The 24,813-nt window shown below is 44.1% G+C and overlaps 1 protein-coding gene across 2 annotated transcripts in view; it reads left to right on the forward strand.

Moving 5' to 3' along the window:
• LOC138979869 (pneumococcal serine-rich repeat protein-like) overlaps positions 1-24,813 on the forward strand; it is a 72,046-nt gene that overhangs the window by 31,625 nt on the left and 15,608 nt on the right. For both annotated transcript variants that reach the window (XM_070352625.1, XM_070352624.1), the window contains 13 exons: positions 1,583-1,675; positions 2,064-2,151; positions 2,986-3,041; positions 3,557-3,637; positions 4,238-4,297; positions 6,371-6,426; positions 6,737-6,859; positions 9,322-9,473; positions 10,926-13,791; positions 14,179-14,365; positions 17,116-17,184; positions 17,543-17,630; positions 18,781-18,905. In XM_070352625.1, the coding sequence (XP_070208726.1) occupies positions 1,583-1,675; positions 2,064-2,151; positions 2,986-3,041; positions 3,557-3,637; positions 4,238-4,297; positions 6,371-6,426; positions 6,737-6,859; positions 9,322-9,473; positions 10,926-13,791; positions 14,179-14,365; positions 17,116-17,184; positions 17,543-17,630; positions 18,781-18,905 (4,044 nt within the window). The remainder of the gene's footprint in view (positions 1-1,582; positions 1,676-2,063; positions 2,152-2,985; positions 3,042-3,556; positions 3,638-4,237; positions 4,298-6,370; positions 6,427-6,736; positions 6,860-9,321; positions 9,474-10,925; positions 13,792-14,178; positions 14,366-17,115; positions 17,185-17,542; positions 17,631-18,780; positions 18,906-24,813) is intronic.

Genomic DNA, 24,813 nt, shown 5'->3' on the forward strand with positions numbered 1-24,813 from the left:
CTCAGGCGTCTCTCTCTTTCCGGTTTGGAGTTTGGTCACTCTTCCGGAGCTGACTGTTCTCTCAACGGCCTTTTGGGCCTCACTCCATCCCAAAGTTTTCTTACTTTGGCATGGTTGCCTTATGGTCTCCGTGAGGGTCGGTCCTTTTCAGGGCTTAGCCGGCAACCTTACGCACGGATCTTTTCCAGGCCATTAGCATTTCCTTCCATTTAAGGGGGGGGGGGGGGGGCAGCTTGTCCTTCCCTCTACTTGGTCGGGTTTATCCAAGACTGGGGTCCTTTTCCGGACTGTTTTACGGTTCAGAAGATTGGAAGAAGTGCTGGGCACAGCTTACTGGCTCTCTGAGGTCGTCTTTCGCATTTCTTGCCTGAGAGACATCTCGGCTGTCAATCAGGGTGGTTCTCGGTCCGTTTCTGTCCTTTGGCAGTGGGCCAGTTCCTGGCAAGGGTTTAGAGTGAGTCAGTGGTTGCTTTCTCACGGGATCCTTTCCTGACTTTTGGCAGTGGGCCAGTTTCTTGGCAAGGGATTTTCTTGCCCTCCGCCTTGTCATAGCTTATGCTATCTTTCCCTCGGCTCGGCCCGAGCCCATCTCCAGGGCCTGGGCCTCCTCCTTGGCCTTTTTTGCCTATGGGGTTTGGATGATGTCCTGCGCACAGCTTCTGGCGCTAGGATTTTGTCTTATCAGGTTCTGCAGACATTGCTGCCCTCTGTCAGGATGGGTCTCGGCCTATTCCTTCCTTGGCGGCAGCTGGCTTTTGTCTCTCCAGAACTTTAGAGTGAGTTTGAACTTTTTGATCTTACCCACCACCTTGTTGGAGTTATCTGCTAAATATGTGACTCGGAGTAAGAATATGTAATTTAATCGAAAATTTTTAATTAAATTTTCATTTGATTAATATACTTACCCGAGTCACATAGGTAATTCCCTCCCACCTTCCCCGCTTTTAGTTTCTTTGTATTCTAGAAGTCGAATGAGGGTGTCTCGTATTGGGTACGAGAGCTGTGGCGTGATGCACGCTACGGGAGGCAACCCAGGGTAGCAAGCTTGCTACTTTTTTGCTTGGGTTGCTTCCCTTATACTATAGACGGGATAGCGTTTTTTCAGTCTACCTAGCATCTCGACTGCGTCAATGCTAAATATGTGACTCGGGTAAGTATATTAATCAAATGAAAATTTAATTAAAAATTTTCGATTAACAGCTTTGTGTTGCATGAGCTTGGATGACCTTGGGTCAAGGTCACATGTATTTTGATAGGAAAAATGTGTAAAGCAGTTCTTAGTGTATGATGTCATTGCTAGGTTTAGTTATTTGACCTTGACCCTGAAGGTCAAGGTCTTGTAAAGGTCAAGGTCAAGCATGTGAGTCGTATGGGCTTTGCCCTTCTTGTTTTGTTCAACATGATCGGATGTGTGTGTTTTCTACCCTTTAATGCCACTTGGCTAGATAGAGGTTATTCTGATTCAGTCAGACAGTTACGCTGTCTGTTTTAGGGTTTCATGTGATGGGGGGTGTGTGTTTTCTAGTTGGCTGGTGAATGAACCAGTAACGGTGGAATATAGACTTTTTGTTATTTTTCACAGAGTGAAATATTCCAGAAGCCTGTGGATTCTGCAGACATCCCCAACTACTCCGACTACATCTTCCATCTTATGGACTTCACTGTCCTGGAAAAGGTGACATTTATTTGTTGGTCACTGACCCTCACATTCACTACATAGTCTACCAACAGGGTCTGTGCCCGGTGCCAGGCGTCAGTCATTGATGTATTGTATGTAAATGTAATTTGCTGTTTTGACCAAAATATATTTTACGCAGATCAAGACGGTCATTGTTCTACGAGACTGTGCTATATTTAGGTATCGATCCATTTCTGTTAGAATTATTTTAATTCTTTACGAATCAACATGTGTGCACAAATGCATCGCAGCCAACTGCCTGAATATGAGTTTAAAGTCTTTTAGTAAACCAAGTCATTGAAATAAGTACCAAAAGCAAAGTACTAAGGTGCCTCAAATTATCTATGTTAACTTTTGTTTAACTCAGTTGACTTAAATGTTTCAGAACATCAAGAAGAAGGAGTATGGGTGTACAGAAGGCTTTCTTGCTGACGCGAAGTGGATCCTCCACAACTGCATCATCTTCAATGGACGTATGTATTGAGCCAGGATTCCCCTTTTAGCTTGTAGAATAACTTGTGCTAAAGACAGCATTTATTTTTTCAAAGTCCTCACCTACGAGTGAAGCAGCAACCTCCTGATTTAGCTCTGTGGGTGGTTCATCGTCACACTGTGTGAATCTCATAATATTCACTCGTCCTTCAGTTTGTGATGTCACTTCCATGGGGGTAAATTCGGGAGATTGTCACGGAAGTTCTTCAAGACAATTCTGTTTCAAGAAAAGAGATTTTGATGGTCTGAAGCATTTTCTCATGACTGTATGGGTGTGTTATGGCCTGCATGCTTCTATCTATATCTATATACGGCTTGTGTGTGTGTGTCTGTCTGTCTGTCTGTCTGTCTGTCTGTGTCTGTTCGCCATGCACGGCCAAAGTTCTCGATGGATCTGCTTCAAATTTGGTGGGCATATTCAGGTAGACCCCGGACACAATCTGGTCAATGAAAATTTTCAACACGTGCTCTCAGCGCGCAGCGCTGAACCGATTTTGGTTTTTCTGTACATCCATTCCCAGTAACTCTTCCTTATCTTCTCCAGTGTTTTGCGCGTTTATCTCCCTTCCTTCGTACGGTGCGCCGGCAAAGCCGGCGTACACCCGGCAAAGCCGTGTCCCCGGCTCCGCCGGGTATTCGGCTCTACTTCTTCCCGGCGAAGCCGTACCCGGCAAAGCGGGTATTCATCTAGTTCATGATATATGCTTATTTATACGCTTTTCAGTGAGAGATTATGCACACTTAACCGCAACGATTTGAAAATAAGTTGACGTGGACCCATGAAATATTGAATGTCATGGTTGTATGATTTGCAGTGCATCATAAACTGACAACGGTTGCCAGGAACGTGGTCAAAAGTTGTAAGCATGAGGTGAGTAGAGGTCACTTTCCTGGGAAGAAAAGAGAGGTGGGTTGGGAAAGAGGGGATGTGGAGGGGGGGGGGGGGATAAAGGTTGGCATGGTGTAGGTTCTATGTCATCGAACTTGAGGTTTTTCACCAGCACCAGTTGGCAGATTTTCGGCACTCTCATTCTTCAGATCTCCAAATTGCTTGATTTTGCATGATTACAAGAAAAAATACTTTTCTTACTAAGTTTTTTATGTGTTTTGTTTTAGAACAGTTACGTAACAAGACTTATAGTTCCCTATGGTGCATAATTCACATGTTATTGAAAATCCGGTGATACTTTGTACTGGAGTTGATGTGCATACAAGAAAGATTCTTCATGTGTTCTCCAAAACAGCATCTCAACATTTCAATCATGATTTATAATCTAAAATGTCCCCACTTTGACGGTTGACACAGGAGGTAACGTTGTTCAAATACAGTTAGTGATGCACTTAACTTTCTTTTAGGCGTTGATTTGGGTGTGTGCCGTGTTTCAGATGACGGAGATAGAGGTGTGTCCCCAGTGCTATGAGCATTCCTGTGTCCATGGAGATAGCAACTGGTTCATTAAACCTTGCGTGAGTACACCATTTTGTCTCTTGTTAGTTGACCTTGAAATTCCTCTGGAGTTCCTCTGTGTAGGAACATCCACCGGTAAATACATTAACTGTCTGGGGTTTTTTTCTCTTCAAGTTATGACTTTGTGAAGACAGTGCAAGGTGTACGTCTGTGTCAATGAACATCTCTTGTGCTTGTCTTAATTTTAGTAAACATTTTGTTTGAAACACCTCCAAGGAGCATTTCAATGTAACGGCTGTTCCTAGCTTGTGTTTTTAGTGTGGGTTAAAAATAGCCCAGCAGAGGGAATAGTTTAGCTACCAACAGCTGCAGCCAGCACACTGTTATGCTCGCTTGCCTGTTATACCCAACTGCTTCCACGCTATACTGGGAGATTGGCCTTCTCAGTGCTATGCACTGAGAGAGCTTTAGCTGCTGTGTTATCTGCTGTGGGGAAAGGATGGGTGCTGAAAATAGCCTGCAGCTGAAGTAGCAGCAATGAAGCACTGGGAACAGCCGTGATATTTTCTTCCTGTTGACCCCTCTATGGAACATGCATATTTGAAGAGATTTATCTGTAGGTGTAACTTGATTGTTTGACAGATTTTTTTGTTTTGCAGAATCCGCCTCACACTCTGGTGTGGGCCAAGCTGAAAGGATACCCCTTCTGGCCAGCCAAGGTGAGGCAGAGGGAGATACTCACATAGAGAAAATGGACAAGAGAGGGAAGAGGTGTTTTCTGGAAATAAATCTTGTCAGAATAGACGAATTCCGGAAATAACTGTCGGGTTTGCAAGGGTTGTGAAAGAGTGAGTACCCTTGCATTTGCGCAGAAAAACTTTGCCACGTGTACATGTCGCTAGTGACTGGCCTGTAATGTCACGTGGGAAAGTTTCCCCACGTGACATTATTTCCCATGTGACATTATTGGCCAGTCACTAGAGAGAGGGCGTGTCTCCATCATGTGTACAGGAAGCGCATGGCAATGTTTGTCTGCGCAAAAGCAAGGGTACTCACTCTTTCAGAACCCATGACCCCCCGCGGGTTAGGGGGAGTCCCATATTGGTTGGGACGAGAAAGAATTTACCCGATGCTAACCAGCATGTCGTAAGAGGCGACCAACAGGTTCTGTTTCTCTCTTCTTTTGTCTTATTTCTGCCTTACCAGTCCTTTCACCTATATTTCCTTCCAAGAAAACTCTCCCTACTATTCCCTGCAGTTTTCCAATTCTTTTCTTGTTGTCTTATTTCTACCTGACTGGATCCATCACCTTTATTTCACTTACCAAAAGTCTTCTTTTCCACATCCTTATTTCTCTGCACCCCGCATGTCGTATGAGGCGCTAACGGATTCTGTTTCTCCTTTTACCCTTGTTGAGTGGTTCTTGTATAGAATATAGTCAATGTTTGTAAAGATTTTAGTCAAGCAGTATGTAAGAAATGTTTAGTCCTTTGTACTGGAAACTTGCATTCTCCCAGTAAGGTCATATATTGTACTACGTTGCAAGCCCCTGGAGCAATTTTTTGATTAGTGCTTTTGTGAACAAGAAACACTTAACAAGTGGCTCTATCCCATCTCCCCCCCCCTTTCCCCTATCCCATCTCCCCCCTTTCCCTCGTCGCGATATAACCTTCGTGGTTGAAAACGACGTTAAACACCAAATAAAGAAAGAAAGAAACAGAACCCATGCAAACCCGACAGAGTTATTTAACAACATTGTCTATTTTCAAGCGCTCTGGAAGAGATGTGCCTCAGACAGGGAGGAAAGTGACGGCACATGTCTGACTGGCTTAGACATACGATTGCGACTAACAACTAACTCTTATGTGTATGTAAGGTAGTGTGCGCTCAATATAATACCCTTTTCTTTTGAAGATAAAATCATCTTGGTTCACGATTCATTGCGGCAATGATTGCTTGCCAGAAGTGATTGCTGACAACGTATTTCCGACTGAGGTCAAGTGGTTTGGCTTGAGGTCACGTGAGTTTAGGAAAACATACGTGCTTAGCGACCACGGCAGGAAAACATGGCTCTGACGTGCATGTTTTGGAAAGAAAAGGGTATTATATGGAGCGTACTCTCCGAAACATGAACATCGGAGTTGTTTGCCATGATCATGGGTCTCAGCGGGTCAGTGGCACACTGTCACTTGCATCACTGTCTGGGGCGCAACTCTGCCACAGCACTTGAAATTTTTGACAGCGTTATGTCCAAACATCGCCTTGTGAAAAATTAGATACAGAAGAAAAAGAGGAATTACAAAGAGGTTGTGAAAGACAAGGTGGCCTGGAGGCAGAATTACTTTCTAAAAGGGAAAAAGGGATACGGATAGATGGTTTGGAATTCAACATGAGGCGGAATTACCTTTAAAAAGGGAAAGAGGGATACAGATAAATGGTTTGGAAATCGACATGCAGAATTTCTGTGATATACACAGCACCCATGTTTCAGAAAAATAGGCGAAGACTTGAATTGACGAATTCCGGAAATAACTCTGTCGTGTTTGTATGGGTTGCAAAAGAGTAAATACCCTTGCTTTTTCGAAGACAAACATCTACACGTGTTTCAGACACACCCCCTGGCTAGTGATTGGCCAAAAATGTCATGTGGAAAATGGGTACTAACTCTTTCACAACCCATTCAAAGCAGAGGTATTTCCAAACAATGTCCATTATGATGTTGGTGTTTTGTCTTGCTCCGTTAGCCTACTACTGATGGATGTGACTCATTGACCATTCTAATTCTTTCTCAGGCGCTACAAGAGGTGAAGGGGCAGGTGGATGTACGTTTCTTCGGAGCCCATGACATGTAAGCGCTGACTGAGATGTTTCTCTGTTTTTCTATCATTCTGTCTATTTGAGGATTGAGGAATGGGCTTATTCCCATGTACCAGCCTGGCCAGGTCTGTGACGCTTTACATTATGGTTCACAGAAGAAGGAAGGTAGCAGTTACAGGAAGTTACGAAGTGAACCAATTGGCAGTAATTGGACAGGATTGGATTGTTTAAACATATAGGTGAGGTGAGGTGAGGGTGATCGTACATTAAATTCATGTGATAATAATTTTTCTGACAGGCAATGTTAGCGCTAGTTAATGGATAACACTGGGTGCTTGCAGGTCGTGGATCCCCCTGTCACAGGTGTTCCTGCTGTCCATGGAACCTCCCACAAGTATGAAGAACAAGAAGGGAGGCTTTGGCACAGCACTGGACGAAATGGAGGAACACATCCAGTTAATCAGGTGAGTCTCTGTGTTTGTGTTGGTTGGTTTTTGCTTGGAGAACACAGTGAGTCAGCTATTTTCTAGTTAGCCAACACATTTTTTTGGTTGTTATTTTCTCAAAGAGCACTGGACTTGTTTGTTTGTTTGTTCGTTCATGGGCTGAAACTCCCACGGCTTTTACGTGTATGACCGTTTTTACCCCGCCATTTAGGCAGCCATACGCCGCTTTCTGAGGAAGCATCCTGGGTATTTTCGTGTTTCTATAACCCACCGAACTCTGACATGGATTACAGGATCTTTTTCGTGCGCACTTGGTCTTGTGCTTGCGTGTACACACGGGGGTGTTCGGACACCGAGGAGAGTCTGCACACAAAGTTGACTCTGAAAAATAAATCTTTCGCCGAACGTGGGGACGAACTCACGCTGACAGTGGCCAACTGGATACAAATCCAGCGCGCTACCGACTGAGCTACATCCCCGCCCTGACTGAGCTACATCCCCGCCCTGACTGAGCTACATCCCCGCCCTGACTGAGCTACATCCCCGCCCTGACTGAGCTACATCCCCGCCCACTGGACTTGTGATCCTTGGGTCATGGGTTGGAATCCAGGCCAGGGTGGACAGGGGTCAACTCTATGTGTAGATTCAAACAAGTTATCCGTGTCCCACCACTGTGTCACGTCAAAGATCTTGGTCATTCTGCTAAAAGTGTAGTTTGCTGATTACACCTAAACACCCACAAACCTTAGGCCAAAAAAAAAAATAGGTGTGGTTACGGTAACATAGCCAAAAAAAATAGGGTAGGTAGGTAGGCAATCACTTTTTTTTTTTTGGTTACTTTTTTTTGTAATGTGTACAAATTAAACCTACCGTACTTTCCGGGTGACAAGGCGCTTTGTTATCTAAGACGCACCCCCTTCTTTTAAAAAAAAAATTGTAATCCAGTCACCCATTGGACGCAGGGGGCCAATAGGGCGCACCAAAATGACCCAGTTTTTGCCATGAGAGGTGGTTCCCCTGTCATATCTGAGAGAGGAAACACTTCCTGCATCGGGGTCAGTGACCGGTCAGTGACCAAAGGCATTGTGATAGCTGGGTGGCCTTGTTAAAAGACACGACCTTCTTCCCAGGGGTCAATGACCCAGTTTTTGCCATGAGAGGTGGTTCCCCTGTCATATCTGAGAGAGGAAACACTTCCTGCATCCGGGTCAGTGACCGGTCAGTGACCGGTCAGTGACCGAGTTTAACAGAGTGGAAATCTGTGTGTGCGGCCAGATCAAAGGCAGGGCAGTACCTAGTAGCTGAAACATGCATTATCACAAGTTGTTTGACTGGTACTCAAGCGGTCTCTTTGATTTTTTTCCTATTTCATACACGGATTAGGCGCTTCGTTATACAAGACGCAGGGGTCGAACTCGAGGAAAAAAGTCGCGCCTTATGACTCGGAAAGTACGGTACTTGACAGGGAAATAAGTGTGCGACTCGGGCACTTTCGCTTTCATTGCGTTTTTTGCACTCGTTTTTTTGGTTTTTTTGTTGTTTTTTTGACAAATGTAATAAAAAGTTATAGGATCGGCCCCTAAAAATAGGGTAGGTCGGGTTACCGTAACCACACCTATTTTTTTTTTAGGCCTTAGGAGGAAGCAACCTGACTCCCCTAGCGGTCTGATACAATGCAACCTCCCGTAACGACCTCTCCCAAGAACGACCCCCTTCTTTTGCGGACCAAATTTCTCGGCACCCGATGCCTTTCACACTTTAACTAACCTCCCAAGAACGACGCCCTCCTTTTTCAGACGACCGACCTACCAACATAGGGTCAATAATGACTTTGACCTTTTTACCAGTGAGTGTCAAAGTTTGTAATTATCCAGCATACGCGGAACACGCACACCATTAGTCACGCATCAAGAGTCAGGGGTGGTAGTCTGTAGTCAGTAGTGCGTGCAAGTCCAGTCTCCTTTGATGTCTGAGAGGAAACTCTGCCAGGGTGAGAGTAGCAGAAACATGCATTATTACAAGAGAGGGGGTCTTGTGTTTTTTGTTATAGGGATGTAGGTATATGTGTACTCTTCTTTAGCCACAAGGCATACTGGTCAGTAGGGCGCAGGGGTTCCCTTGACTTGAGTTTGTGTGTGTGTGTTATGTCTGCCGGTCTGTGTGCTGGTGTATGCACATACATCATGTTAATCCATATGCACATCAACTTGGAACAAAAATGGGATAACAAACACAACTTTCAAGGGACAGAACTGCAGAAAATCAGAAAGACTGAACTGCCCAACAGTTGCCTTCCCAGTGAAAAAAATTATCCTTCCCAAACTCCCAATAAAGACCCCTCCTTTTTACGACCGATTTTTCTGGACATTTTCAAGGTCGTCAGTTGGAGGTTTTACTGTCATAAAGGAATGAATGTGGGGAAAATATGGAATGTTAAAAGCAAATGTGTGAAAAATGCTCACTTGCATTTTGTGTTGCAGGGAAAAGTACAGCAGCTTTGAGTACGCGCCGTACAGAACTCCTTACGACCGGCGACACGTGTACATGAACAACAAGCTGAAGTGCGTCAACATGATGGCGGCCAAGCGCTTCAAGGCCTCATCGTACGCAAAAGTGGGCAGCAGAGGAAAAGGTGTGTGGATTTAGCTTCTTTTATCAAAGATTTGTAGGATAGACCGACGGGCGCAGTGGCCTAGTGGATAAGAACTCAGCCTTCTAATTAGAAGGTCGTGAGTTCAAATCCCGGCCGCGGTGGCCTGGTGGGTTAAGGGTGGAGATTTTTCTGATCTTCCAGGTCAACTCATGTGCAGACCTGCTAGTGCCTTGTCCCCCTTCGTGTGTACACGCAAGCACATAACCAAGTGTGCACGGAAAAGAACCTGTGATCCATGTCAGAGTTCGGTGGGTTATAGAAACACAAAAATACCCAGCATGCTTCCCCTGAATTCTGCGTATGCTGCCTGAATGGCAGGTAAAAACGGTCATACACGTCAAAATCCACTCGTGCAAAAACATGGGTGAACATGGGAGTTTCAGCCCATGAATGAAGATGAAAAGAAGAAGAAGAGTATGAGAGACCATTGCACATATTATTTTATGTTATTTAATCAGACTATGATCTCTTGTGCAACTCGAGGTAAACTCCTCAAGGATGGGGCGGAGCAGTTATGGGCCTTCTTGAGCGCATACATAACATCTTTAACTGAACTGTGTTGCACTTTCCTGTTATTAATTCAGCCAGGGTATGTGATGTGCATTTATGTCTGAGGCTGCTCGCTTTCAAACTGTCTTGGCAGCGGCTGCTTTTCGCTCCCACCCTTTCTGGAGTATCTTGAGTTATTGTTCAAGTAACTAGGCAGTCAAAGCTTCCTGCTGCTTCTCTTCTGCAGTACACTGGCAATATTTCTGTAGCACTTGAGCAGAGAACTGGTGTGCCTCAAAGTTCATAACCTGGGGATGCCTTGCTGTTTAGGCCACACAAAAAAAATAGGTGTGGTTACGGTAACATAGCCAAAAAAAATAGGGTAGGTAGGTAGGCAATCACTTTTTTTTTTTAAAACTTTTTTTTCTAATGTGTGCAAATTAAACCTACTTGACAGGGAAATAAGTGTGCGACTCGGGCGCTTTCGCTTTCACTGCGTTTTTTGCACTCGGTTTTTTTTTTGTTTTTGTGACAAATGTAATAAAAAGTTATAGGATCGGCCCCTAAAAATAGGGTAGGTCGGGTTACCGTAACCACACCTATTTTTTTTTTAGGCCTTATGTAATCTGATGGACTTATTCTGCAACAGAAAAATTATTCTTTCTGTTTATTTCTGTAGTCTTTTATTTCACCTATTTTGATTTTTGTGTGATTTTATATCTCACTGCTTTTTTGTTCTTGTTTGTTTTGTAATTTTTGGGTGATTCATTTGCATGTCTCCTACTTGTAGAAATTAAAATCCAAAAACAGAATTCAGAATCAAGAAACAGGAACTGTAGGTTATTGGAATGTATCATTTTGTCGATAACGAAACGTTCCAATAACCTACAATTCTTTTTTTTTTTAATGTAGAAACTAAAAATTTGCCCTGCATTTTTCCAGATGCTGAAAAAGTGTCTGCTCTCGCCAAAACCGCCTCCGCACTGAAGAGCAAGTACAGCACCATAGCCAACAAAAAATCAGTCACGGGGCCAAGTCAAGGTCGCAACCAGCACTTGCTCGTACGACAGTCTTCATCCTCCTGTGAATCCTCACCGGAGAAAGTCGTCGGAGCCTCCAACGAGAGAACTCCCTGTATCATGACGGCTAGGATGCGTGCCAGCAAGTCCTTGCTACTGAGCCCACGAGTGAATGTTACGGACATCATCCAGGAGAAAATCCACAAGCAGAAAGAGCAGGACAAAGAGAGGACAGAAGAAGGTTGGGGAGAAACGGAAAGCAGCAGTGCTGTAGAAAGAGACGAAACAGGGACGTTCCAGAAGGGTTGTGCTGAAATGGCTGGCGATGCTGGTAGGACAGATATAAATACTGTCACAAACAATCCCGAGGGAGAGTCTAACAAGCAGGAGGAAGAAGCGGTCTTGAAGGAAAACTCTGTCCCTGCTGCAAAGAAAATACCTGTCGGTTGTGAGACGGAAACCCCTGTGGCTACCTCCGAAAGAAATCCTGACTCTGACTCAGTGGACTCAGTAGACATTGTCACAGAAAATGAGTTCTCTAATGATGGGAGCTCGGCTTCTTCAAAAGATGCAAAGACCTCAGCAAATTCTGTGAAATCCTTTGTAGAAGCAGAGAAGGTGACTGCACAAACTACCGAGACAGGTGCAGAAAATGTAGCCGGTGTTGAGAAATTGGCAGCAGATAGAGTGACAGGTGCTGAGAAAGTGGCAGCAGGTGCTGAAGCAACACCTCCAAGTACTGAAACGACTGTGAGAGAGAAGAATGCAACAGGTGTAAGGCAGGTGCCAGTTGTTGAAGAGCGTTCACAAGGCATCTGTGCCTCTTCAGAGCGTAATTCATCATGTCAGGCATCCTCTTCAATAAACGCAGGTGCAACGCTCGAAGCAACAAGCTTCCAAAGCAAAGCTGGAAATAGTACAGCAACCGCTGCCAAAGACAATACAGCAACTATTTCCATCAACAGCATTGCGACCCCTGTCACACCCTCAGCTTCCAGTGTAAAATCTGTTTCAATGGGATCTGTTCCTAAGGAAACAGTTTCCGGGGAGACAGTTTCTGCGGATCTTTCTCCCAAGACTGGTGTTGAGTATAAACACTCTCTGCTGAAAACCATTGAGGCGTGCAAAGGCAAGCTTGGCATCACAGGCGATGCGGAACTGGCAGAACCAATGGAGGTGAGCGACAACGAGGAAGACAGCAGCGATGACAACAAAGGGAAAAAGAAAGAAGGAGGAGATGGGAGTACAACTACTGACTGTCGTGCAAGCTCAGAAAAGGATGGTGAGAACGTTACAGCAGTTTCAGATGACGGTAACAACAGGGAAAGACAGACTGACTCAAAAGATAAGCATGATGACAGAGAAGACTTGACAGAAACAACAGATATCTCTTCCAGGTCAGCAAAAGTCAGTACAAGCAGTGACAGTGATACACTCTCACCCGCGTCTTTGACAGGTGACCTGGACACTGCATCCGGAGTGAACCAAAACAAAACTCACCTGTCTTCCAAACCGAACGCTTCTAGAGATGGCGGTGATGCATCACTCTTGTCTTCCAAAGAAGGGAGTAGAAGCCATAGTGATGATAAAGCTACTGGCCAACAGTCTGCGTCAGATCACAGTTCTGATATTTCTCTTCTTAGGCAAGCCTATTCCTCAGTAAAAGTGGTTTCAATGACACCCAGCCGAATTTCAGATATGGCGAGACCAGTTTCAGCAGAATCGGTGATGTCAGGTTCAGTCTCATCCAAAGGATCCAAATTAATTTCACTCTTGTCTCACCCAGCAGCAAGCTCTACTCAGTCAGTTTCAGAACCATGCAACCCAGTTTCAGAACCATCCAATCCAGTTTCAGCATCATCCAAACCAGTTTCAGCATCATCAAAACCAGTTACAGCATCATCCACACCAGTTTCATCATCATCAAAACCAGTTTCAGCATCACCAGTTTCAGCATCATCCAAACCAGATTCAGCATCATCCAAACCAGTTTCAGCATCATCCAAATCAGTTTCAGCATCATCCAAACCAGTATCAGTATCACCCTCCACACCGGTTTCTGCACCCTCAACGGTCAACACGGTGAACACTGGTTTGTTCTGTGCAGCATCCCCCCAGGATCCTGCTCAGAAAGTGTCAGTGGTTAGGACAGTGTGTCCGAAGTCGTCTGACCCAGTCTCTGCCTCCGGAGACGCCAAAGCCAGAACTTCTGAGGAAACCTCAAGGTCAGGTAGAGCCGTTTCTCAGGCAAAACCGATCACCATAGACGATGATGATGACAAGCCAGGTCTGCTCATGGAAGTGGAATCGGAGGGAGAGCGTGACTCCCTGATCATTGACCTTGATGAAGATGACCTTGACCTGAACGAAAGTGGGTCAAAGTCAAAGGAGAAGACTCAGACTTTTGTGAGAGAACTGGCGCCGTCTCTAGCTGTGATACAAAACCTCCAGAAAGCTAGCAGACTCCAGGCTAATATTTTGAGGAATAGACCACCCCCAATACCTTCAAATAAGCCCTTTGTGACTATTCCTGCATCAGTGCAAAAATCATCGACTGACACATCACAATCATCTTCTTCAGTACCGTCGCAACCATCTGTCTCGTCGCCACCATGCGTGATGATTGATGTTCGGAGCCTTTCAGGGCTGGAGCACGAGTGGAATGATGATAGCGTGCCGACCACGGCGCCACCACAGACACAGTCAGCGACCAAGACCAGTGCCAGTCCATCAGCACAGTTGTCCAGGACTCCAAGTCAGCCACCTTTTGTCACTCTAGAGTTCCGAGTGTGAGTATCAAACCAAGCTTTCCTGGCTTAGATTAGTGTCAGCCGTGAGATTTTTCTGGCAATATGCGGATTTCCAGAATTTAAAAAACTCTATTCTTGAGATCCCGATATTGCACAATATTGCCCCAAAAAGTTTAGGGTTGGGGAGTCATGCTTTCATGCTTTTCGTTGTTACTAAAACTGATAATTGAGTGGTTATTACAGTAAACATACAACAGGACTAAAAGTTTAGGGTTGGGGAGTCATGCTTTCATGCTTTTCGTTGTTACTAAAACTGATAATTGAGTGGTTATTACAGTAAACATACAACAGGACTAGAGTCAAACTGAAAACTGAACATGTAAAAATGTAATTAGCAGACTGTAAAATATTAAAACTTTTCAACAGGCCCCCTACCCCTTCCACTGAACAAAGGCGACGAACCCCACCGGCTGCAAGCCCCTCCCCTGCACCCACCCAGGGGTCGGCACAGAGGTCAGGGTCAAGCATTGGCGCGAGCGAGGAAGACACAGTGGAGGCGGAGCGAACTCTGACCCCTGCGGCCATCAGTCTGGTCAACAAGTACAGTCAGCAGGTCAGTGTATTGCTACTGTAAGCAGGTCAGTGTATTGCTACTGTCAGCAGGTCAGTGTATTGCTACAGTCAGCAGGTCAGTGTATTGCTACAGTCAGCAGGTCAGTGTATTGCTACAGTCAGCAGGTCAGTGTATTGCTACAGTCAGCAGGTCAGTGTATTGCTACTGTCAGCAGGTCAGTGTATTGCTACAGTCAGCAGGTCAGTGTATTGCTACAGTCAGCAGGTCAGTGTATTGCTACAGTCAGCAGGTCAGTGTATTGCTACAGTGGAACCTCTCTTGACCGCCATAAATCTGAGAAAATTCAGGTCTTAAAAGGGAGGAATCTTAATGAGAAAGGAAATTGACAAAACCGACCAAGATGTCTCTTCCTAACCATCTCTTTCTTCTTCTTCTGCGTTCATGGGCTGAAACTCCCCGTTACACTTGTGTTTTTTGCACGAGTGAGGTTTTACGTGTATGACCGATTTTACCCCGCCATTTAGGCAGCCATACGCCGCTTTCGGAGGATGCATGCTTGTTTTTTTCGTGTTTCTATAACCCACCGAACTCTAACATGGATTACAGGATCTTTTCCGTGCGCACTTGGTCTTGTGCTTGCCTGTACACACAAAGGGGGATAATTAAGGCACTAGCAGGTCTGCACATGTTTCGACCTGGGAGATCTGAAAAATCTCCACCTTTAACCCACCAGGCGGTAGCGGCCGGGATTTGAACTCATGACTTTCTGATCAAGAGGCCACTGTGCCCGTCCGACCATCTCTTTCAAAGTGAAATCTCCAAGGTCAAAACCGGAGAAAAAAAGTTTGAGAAGATGCCATAATGCGAAGGATGGCGTCCCCCCAAAATGTGTTCATTTCTTCTGCATGTTTCTCAAGGAACTGACAAAGAATTTCAAGAATGAAGTTTATCTCGGTGACTTTGTCACAACAGCAGTAGAAAATGACTTGTAAAGCTGTTATGTTATATGAAGTCTTATATCGCGCGCGTATCTCCAGACTCGGACTCAAGGCGCAGGGATCTATTTATGCCGTGTGAGATGGAATTTTTTACACAATACATCACGCATTCACATCGACCAGCAGATCGCAGCCATTTCGGCGCATATCCTACTTTTCACGGCCTATTATTCCAAGTCACACGGGTATTTTGGTGGAAATTTTTATCTATGCCTATACAATTTTGCCAGGAAAGACCCTTTTGTCAATCGTGGGATCTTTAACGTGCACACCCCAATGTAGTGTACACGAAGGGACCTCGGTTTTTCGTCTCATCCGAAAGACTAGCACTTGAACCCACCACCTAGGTTAGGAAAGGGGGGAGAAAATTGCTAACGCCCTGACCCAGGGTCGAACTCGCAACCTCTCGCTTCCGAGCGCAAGTGCGTTACCACTCGGCCACCCAGTCCACCCAGCTGTGCTTGTATCAGTATCGTAGATCATTACATGGGTGGGATTCTTCCGATATATGCCGGAAATCGGGATTCGATTATGGCCTCTTTTTTACATTTAGTCACGTTTTGACTAAATGATTTAACATAGAGGGGGGAATCGAGACGAGGGTCGTGGTGTATGTGTGTGTGTGTCTGTGTCTGTGTCTGTGTGTGTGTGTGTGTGTGTGTGTGTGTGTGTGTGTGTGTGTGTGTGTAGAGCGATTCAGAGTAAACTACAGGACCGATCTTTATGAAATTTTTCATGAGAGTTCCTGGGTATGATAATATCCCCAGAGGTTTTTTTCATTTTTTCGATAAATGTCTTTGATGACGTCATATCCGGCATTTTGTGAAAGTTGAGGCGGCACTGTCACACCCTCATTTTTCAATCAAATTTATTGAAATTTTGGCCAAGCAATCTTTGACGAAGGCCGGACTTTGGGATTGCATTTCAGCTTGGAGGCTTAAAAATTAATTAATGACTTTGGTCATTAAAAATCTGAAAATTGTAATTAAAATGATTTGTTTATAAAACGATCCAAAAGTACGTTTATCGTATTCTTCATCATTTCTGATTCCAAAAACATATAAATATGTTATCATCGGATTAAAAACAAGCTCTGAAAATTAAAAATATAAAAATTATGATTAAAATTAAATTTCCGAAATTGATTTAAAAACAATTTCATCTTATTCTTTGTCCGTTCCTGATTCCAAAAACATATAGATATGATATGTTTGGATTAAAAACACATTCAGAGAGTTAAAAAGAATAGAGATATAGAAAAGCGTGCTATCCTCCTCAGCGCAACCGCTACCGCGCTTTTCTGGATTGTTAATTTCACTGCCTTTGCCACGAGCGGTGGACAAACGATGCTACAAGTGTACGGTCTTGCGGAAAAAATGCAATGCGTTCAGTTTCATTCTGTGAGTTCGACTGAGCTTGACTAAATGTTGTATTTTCGCCTTACGCGACTTGTTTTTCTCTCTTTTTGTTTGTTTTGTTTTAGTTTTTTGTTCGGTTTTATGATTCATGACATTTTTCAGTCCCACCCATGTCATTGAAAATGGAGTTACATTTACAGATGTTATTATCATAGGTGGTCCTATAATGCACATTGGGTGGGGTGGGAGGGGGGGGGGGAGTTGTTGGGGGATGGGTGTCACATTGTGCTAATACATTTGCTGGGTCACTTTTTGTTGCTTTTCCTTACTGTCTGCTAGTTACTGTGCAAGTACACTCGGGAAGTCAGCTTCTGACCATTCTGTGTCTGATGTCTGCATACTAATTTGACTGATTGTGACTTTCTTTGTTCAGCTCGTGCACAACACACAGTACCAACTGGCGGAGATGTGCAGAGAGATTTTAGCAGCTGCACCTGATAAGGTAATACACAGTTATTTTGCTGTTTGGTTGGTATAGAGGTCAGAATGCCTAACTCACAACTGGAAAATGGAGATTTCTGATAGATTGCATGGATGCAGTAAGTATAGTTGAAGAATACTTTCGGAAAGTTTGAAGTTTTGATGACGAGATGGCAGATGTGAAAATTATTGGTTGATATTATGTATTGTATTGTATTTGTGTGCAAAAATGACACCCAAGTTGGTTTTTTTTAATAGTAGGTCATTTCTCATCTACCAAGCATAGTTGATGTCTTCAGTAATGTGCATGATTTAAAATGTTCATCATCTTCTGTTTCTTTTGTTAGATGAATTATCCGTGAAAAAATATGTGTGTGCAGAGGGAACATGAGCGCCATCTACAGGAGGTGAAGGAACACCTGCAGTGGACCCACGAACAGCAGGTGGCTGAGATACAGCACAACTTTAGTAAGTTGTCATGGTTACAGAGGTCAAGAGATGTGAAGGTCACTGAGGTCATAACATGTCAAGGTTACTGAGTTAAGACAGTGTCATAGTAACAGAAGATGGTGCAAGAGAAAGATAAGAATAGAACCGCAGACAGGAAACAGCTTTACATTATGCAAAATGGAAGGTGAAGGTGAAAAATAAAGTGAGCAAGTGTTGCAGTGCTGTTGATGTGGCCTTCTTCCACACAGACTCAGGGCTCAAACAGACTGACTGATCGTCCGGTATGAGATGAGAGCTTTTCCGGATATAACTGTCAGGATTTTTAAGGGATGTGGTAGAGTGAGAGCCCCTTTAATGGGGACAAGCTTTTCAAAACGAAACGAAGCAAGTACCACGCTGCTCATCGGCTTTAACCTGCCATCGGGACGAACAACTAACTCTGATGTGTATGTTAAGCAGCGTTTGCTGAATATGATACCATTTTTTGTCGAAAATATACAATAGTCTGGACTGATGATTCAGTTTATATAGCAATGCTGCAATAGTCTTGACTGATGATTCGGTTTATAAAGCAATAATGCAATAGTCTGGTTTATTTAGCAATGCTGCAATAGTCTGGACTGATGATTCGATTTATTTAGCAATGCTGCAATAGTCTGGACTGATGATTCAGTTTATTTAGCAATGCTGCAATAGTCTGGTTTATGTAGCAATGCTGCAAATAGTCTGGACTGATGATTCGGTTTATGTAGCAATGCTGCAATAGTCTGGTTTATGTAGCAATGCTGCAATAGTCTAGACTGATGATTCGGTTTATGCAGCACTGCTGCAATAGTCTGGACTGATGATTCGGTTTATGCAGCAATGCTGCAATAGTCTGGTTTATTTAGCAATGCTGCAATAGTCTGGTTTATTTAGCAATGCTGCAAATAGTCTGGACTGATGATTCGGGTTTATGTAGCAATGCTGCAATAGTCTGGTTTATTTAGCAATGCTGCAATAGTCTGGACTGATGATTTGGTTTATGCAGCAATGCTGCAATAGTCTGGTTTATGTAGCAATGCTGCAATAGTCTGGTTTATTTAGCAATGCTGCAATAGTCTGGACTGATGATTCGGTTTATGCAGCAATGCTGCAATAGTCTGGACTGATATTTCTGTTTATTTAGAAATGACGATCGCGGAGATGAAGGCCTGCTGGGAGGCAGAGAAATCGAAGGCGTTAAACGACCTGAAGAAAAAATTGGCGAAGGACAAGGATGAGGGTGTGGCTGCAGCCAAGAAAAAACAATGGGTAAGCTTTGTGTGTGTGTGTGTGTGTGCATGGCTGTGTGTGTGTGTGTGTGCATGGCTGTGTGTGTGTGTGCATGGCTGTGTGTGTGTGTGCATGGCTGTGTGTGTGTGTGTGCATGGCTGTGTGTGTGTGTGTGCATGGCTGTGTGTGTGTGTGTGTGTGTGCATGGCTGTGTGTGTGTGTATGTGCTTGTGTGCATGGCTGTGTGTGTTTTGTTGAAAGGCTATACATGTAGCTTAACACTTTCGCGACGGGAGGTGAATAAATCAGTAGCAACGCTGACACGCCCATGGACGGGATGTGAATTTTTCAGTATTAGTCATACACGGTACACGACTCGTGATTGCTTCCCTGTTTTTGAAGCTTGCAAATAAATGGAGTTGTTTCCCTTGATACACGTGACTTGCTCTTCCGCCATGTGCAAATTAGCTTGATTTGCGTGGTTTTTTTTTAACAAAAAAAATGAATCGAAGGCGAGCCTTGTCACGGGAGGAGATTCTCCGGATGTTGGATCTTGAGGATCCTGCAGATCATGATTCGGACGTGTCGTTTTCGCCTCAAGAAAGCGATAAAAGCAGTGAAAGTGAGGAAGAAACAGTGCCAGTGCCTCAGCCTGTTGTTGCTAGTACGAGTCGGCAAACTACACGTGGAAGGGGTGGTACTGCTAGACGCACATCTCGGAATCGTGTAGGTGCAAGGAGGCGTGGCAGCACTGACGACAACAATGGGTGGCTGGAGCCTCCAAATCCTTTTGGGCTCATCAGCGAAGAGGACATACCAACATACACTGGTGTCTCTGGCATGACAGTTCCACTTCCCACTGACAGGATCCCACTGGGATATTTCACATTGTTTGTCGACAATGTTGTCATCGATCGTTTTGTCTTGGAGACAAACAAGTTTGCAAAGCAGGTAAAGGAGCACTTGCCCGACTTCTATTACCTGAAACGATGGAACTGTGATACTGGCACTGATTCAACTGAGATGAGAAAGCTCATAGGAATATTGATGGCCATGGGTGTGGTCAGCAAGCCCACAGAAAGATCATACTGGTCGACGAATTCAATCATGGAGACGCCGTTCTTCAACAAGGTATGTCACTGTAATGTTATAATTGTTTTCTTCCTTTTTTTGTGTGTGTACTGCTCTTCATATTATATTTATTATTTTTAAATTTATATCACTATTGCAATTATATATATATTGTTATTTATGAATTATTTATTCCATAGTGCACATTTGATTATTACCTCACATACTATATATATATATTGCTGTATTGCAGGTCATGCCACGTGACAGATTCCTCGCCCTCTTCACTTTCTGGCATCTCAATGACAATGAGGAAGCACCCCTGCCAGGCAGTCCAGACTATGACAAGCTCTACAAGATTCAACCGTTCTTCAGTCACCTGCAGGAAAGGTTTTCTTCTGTGTATTACCCGGAAGAAAACATGGCTGTGGATGAGTCCGTTATGCCATGGCGTGGACGTGTGGCCTGGAGACAGTTTATTGCCAACAAACCATGCCGCTACGGAATGAAGCTGTACTGCCTCTGTGAAAGCTCAAGTGGCTACATCGTGAAAATGAAAATGTACACAGGAAAAGATGTCAACAAAAGAGAAGTTGATCATGGCCCAAATGTGGTCAAAGCCCTAACAGAAGATTACCGCAACAAAGGTCACACTATCTTCACCGACTCATTCTTCACCTCATCCGACCTTGTGACTTACATGCAGGAGAACGGCACTTCTTACGTTGGCACTGTCCTAAAACATCGAAGAGGAAATCCTACCGACATTTCAAGCAAGGATATGAAAGTGGCGAAGAGAAAGACCGTTGTTCGGCAAAAAAACAATGTCGTTGCTGTTCGATACAATGATCGAAAAGATTTCATGTTGCTGAGCTCAAAGTTGACGGCGGAGCCTGTGGACACTGGCAAGACAGTAGGACTGAGAAGGGAGCAGCGCCAGAGAGGAGAAGAAGCCAAGAATGCGGTGAAGCCGATGCTTGTACACGAGTACAACAAAAGCATGAATGGCGTTGATCACTTCGACCAGCACCTCAGCTACTATTCTTTCAACAGAAAGACTGTGAAGTGGTGGAAGAGAGCGGCCACTCACTTACTCCACATGGCCTTGGTCCAAGCCATGATTCTGTTCAGCAAATATGAGGATAAACCCAAACCCCAGGCAGATTTTGTCCTTGACCTCGTCATGCAGCTGACAAACTGTGGAGTAGCGGAGGGACAAGATCCCGCTGACCCACACGTGGAGCGACAGGATGGAGAGATTTTGGCTGGTGACGATGAACAGGGCCTAGCATTGTAATCCGTTCGGCGTACTTTACGCCGAAATAACATCTCCAGTACGCGGAACTCGATTTGGTGTACGCCGAAATTCAAAAACCTGTTATTCCCAAACGTTAAACCCAAACAGTCCCAGCTTTCGTTTTGTGCGCCGTTCGGTTCAATTCTCAATTGGTTTGACAGTTTGCTTGAGCACGCACTTCCTCTGGCATCGCGCGAGCATGCTTTGTGCCGGTGTTTTGTGGCTTTAGACTTGAAATAATGTCTCGAAGCGACATTGTTGAACGTGGTCAGCCATTCAGTGACAAAGAATCCAGGTATTCCTGGAAGTGGGAATGGCACTTTTAGGCCAAATAACACAAGATTGTAAATTTTCTTGTTTTCTGTCTGTGTTTTGCTTGTTGGTGAAGGCATAATTTAGTTGCTCAATCTTCTTTGGGGGGGTCATTTTAGGTAAAAAAAAAATCTCCGAAAAATCTTCAAATTCGGGGTTTTTGCCCCCCGAACCCCCACCAGTGGCTTTGCCCCTGGACCCCACTGGGGGCCTCCTGCGGCCCCCAGACCCCTGCCTTTGTAAGCTGAACTCACTTTTTCCAATGCTAGGCCCTGGATGAAGGACAAGGTAATGATGAAGCAGCAGCAGGAGAGGTTGAAGCAGCAGCAGGAGGGGTTGAAGCTGAAGAACCACCAAAGAAAAGGATGCGGGTCAAGCCAACGGACATCAAGCGACTCAGCCATGCTGACAACCCTCACAGACTAGTCCCTACCCCACCCACCACAAAGCGCATGCGGGCGGCCAGAAACTGCGAATGCTGCACCATTGCTTCTGGGACAAGACATACCTACCTCAGGAGAGTGCAGACCACCTACATGTGCAAGGCCTGCAAAGTCCCTCTGTGTCCAGAACCATGCTTCAGCATCTACCACTCAACGAAGGACTATAAGGGCGAAATGAGACGCTATTATAGCATCAATGGCGAAGGAGAGTAACCATTGTCCTGTGAAACTGAAATGTGCATAGGTTGTGAAAATGTGACATATTCAATGTATGGATTACCTGGACATCATTTGGTGAGTGTCACAGTTTTGTTTCATTTGAGTCAGGATGCTGTGAGTGAATGCGTGATTTGCTTGTTTTTCTCTTTGTACTGTCTCCTTATTTCTGTGTACAATGTTAACAATATTTCAGCTAATTCATAGGTTTTACACCTTGTTTGGTTATAACATTATTTATAATACTTTTTGTAAAAAAATACTTTTAAACAAGTCGCGTAAGGCGAAAATACAACATTTAGTCAAGTAGGTGTCGAACTCACAGAATGAAACTGAACGCAATGACCGTATACTCGTGGCATCGTCAGTCCACCGCTCATGCTCATGGCAAAAGGCAGTGAAATTGACAAGAAGAGCGGTTTAGTAGTTGCGCTGAGAAGGATAGCACGCTTTTCTATACCTCTCTTCGTTTTAACTCTCTGAACGTGTTTTTAATCCAAACATATCATATCTATATGTTTTTGGAATCAGGAACCGACAAGGAATAAGATGAAAGTGTTTTTAAATTGATTTCGAAAATTTAATTTTGATAATAATTTTTATATTTTTAATTTTCAGAGCTTGTTTTTAATCCAAATATAACATATTTATATGTTTTTGGAATCAGAAAATGATGGAGAATAAGATAAACGTAAATTTGGATCGTTTTATAATTTTTTTTTTTTTTTACAATTTTCAGATTTTTAATGACCAAAGTCATTGATTAATTTTTAAGCCACCACGCTGAAATGCAATACCGAAGTCCGGGCTTCGTCGAAGACTACTTGACCAAAATTTCAACCAATTTGGTTGAAAAATGAGAGCGTGACAGTGCCGCCTCAACTTTCACGAAAAGCCGGATATGACGTCATCAAAGACATTTATCGAAAAAAAGAAAAAAACGTTCGGGGATATCAATCCCAGGATCTCTCATGTAAAATTTCATAAAGATCGGTCCAGTAGTTTAGTCTGAATCGCTCTACATGCACGCACGCACGCACGCACACACACACACACACACATACACACACACACATACACCACGACCCTCGTTTCGATTCCCCCCTCTATGTTAAAACATTTAGTCAAAACTTGACTAAATGTAAAAAGCAGTGGAAAAACAAAACAAACAAAAAAACTTTAAAAAACACAAATTATCCCCCTTTCTTACCCCCCTTTGCTAAAACAAATCGCGTGACAAACTTATAAATAGCACTACTGAACTGGGCATCCATTTTTGACTCACATGCGAAGCAAAAGTGAGTCTATGTACTCACCCGAGTCGTCCGTCCGTCCGTCCGTCCGTCCGTCCGTCCCGGCGTCCGTCCGGAAAACTTTAACGTTGGATATTTCTTGGACACTATTAAGTCTATCAACACTTGATGTGGCCTGATGGTGTATGGTTACAAGATCTCAAAAAACATGTGCGGCAACTTGACCTCACTTCAAGTTCAAGGTCACAGGGGCCGTAATTGTTGTCTTAAAAACGACCATTAAATAACATATTCTTACTCCGAATCACATTAGCATTGAGTCACCTGAGATGCTTATCACTGAAAAACGCTTACCCGCCTAAAATTTTTAAAGGGAAGCAACCCCATCACCAAAACGAAAGTGAAAGTAGCTTTGGTAATGGGCCAGCACACTGGGAGTTACCTCCCATACGGGTGTGTGCCACGTCACTTCCTCTAGGAACACGTGCCTATTCTCATACGTCTTTTTCACCTCGGAGAGGACGGTTCACTTTTTGACGCTCTGTGGCTGACCTTGTGTGTTTGAGTGACACCCGCCGGCCACGTTACCCAGCTTTTCTGCTCGCCTTGCCTACAGTTTGGTGAGCTCGTTCCCGTTTGTTGTTGGTTGTTTGCGCTGTTTTCGTTACTGTACGTTGTCCGTTTTTTGCGGACTTGTGTGTCAGTGACTTGCGTGTTTCGCCATTTTGTTGTGTGAGTTAGTTAGCTAGCTCGTATGACTTTGCTCGTAGCTCTGCGTGCCCCTTTCTGTGTTGGGCAAGTGTAGCTATAGTTTTTTGTTGACGCGAAAGTGTGTGTGTTTACTGTGTTTTCAGTCGTTTAGACTTACGTTTCAGTAAATTTTTTCGCGTTGCCACGTGTTGTTGACTGGCGTGTCAGTGACTTGCGTGTTTCGCCATTTTGTTGTGTGAGTTAGTTTTCTAGCTCGTGTGACTTTGTTTGTAGCTCTACGTGCCTCTGTTTTTGTGGGGCAAGTTTAGCTATCGTATTTTGTCGACGCGAAAGAGTGTGTGTTTACTGTGTTTTCAGTCGTTTAGACTTACGTGTCAGTAAATTTTTTCGCGTTGCCACGTGTTGTTGACTTGTTTGTCAGTTACTTGCGTGTTTCGCCATTTTGTTGTGTGAGTTAGTTTACTAGCTCGTGTGACTTTGTTTGTAGCTCTACGTGCCTCTGTTTTTGTTAGGCAAGTGTAGCTATCGTAATTTGTTGACGCGAAAGTGTGTGTTTTTTACTGAGTTTTCAGTCGTTTAGACTTACGTTCAGTAAAATGTTTTCGTGTTGTTTACATGGATTTGACAGCATGTCTGATTCAGAC

This window comes from Littorina saxatilis, linkage group LG11 (assembly GCF_037325665.1).
Source record: "Littorina saxatilis isolate snail1 linkage group LG11, US_GU_Lsax_2.0, whole genome shotgun sequence".
In the NCBI taxonomy this organism is placed as follows: domain Eukaryota; kingdom Metazoa; phylum Mollusca; class Gastropoda; order Littorinimorpha; family Littorinidae; genus Littorina; species Littorina saxatilis.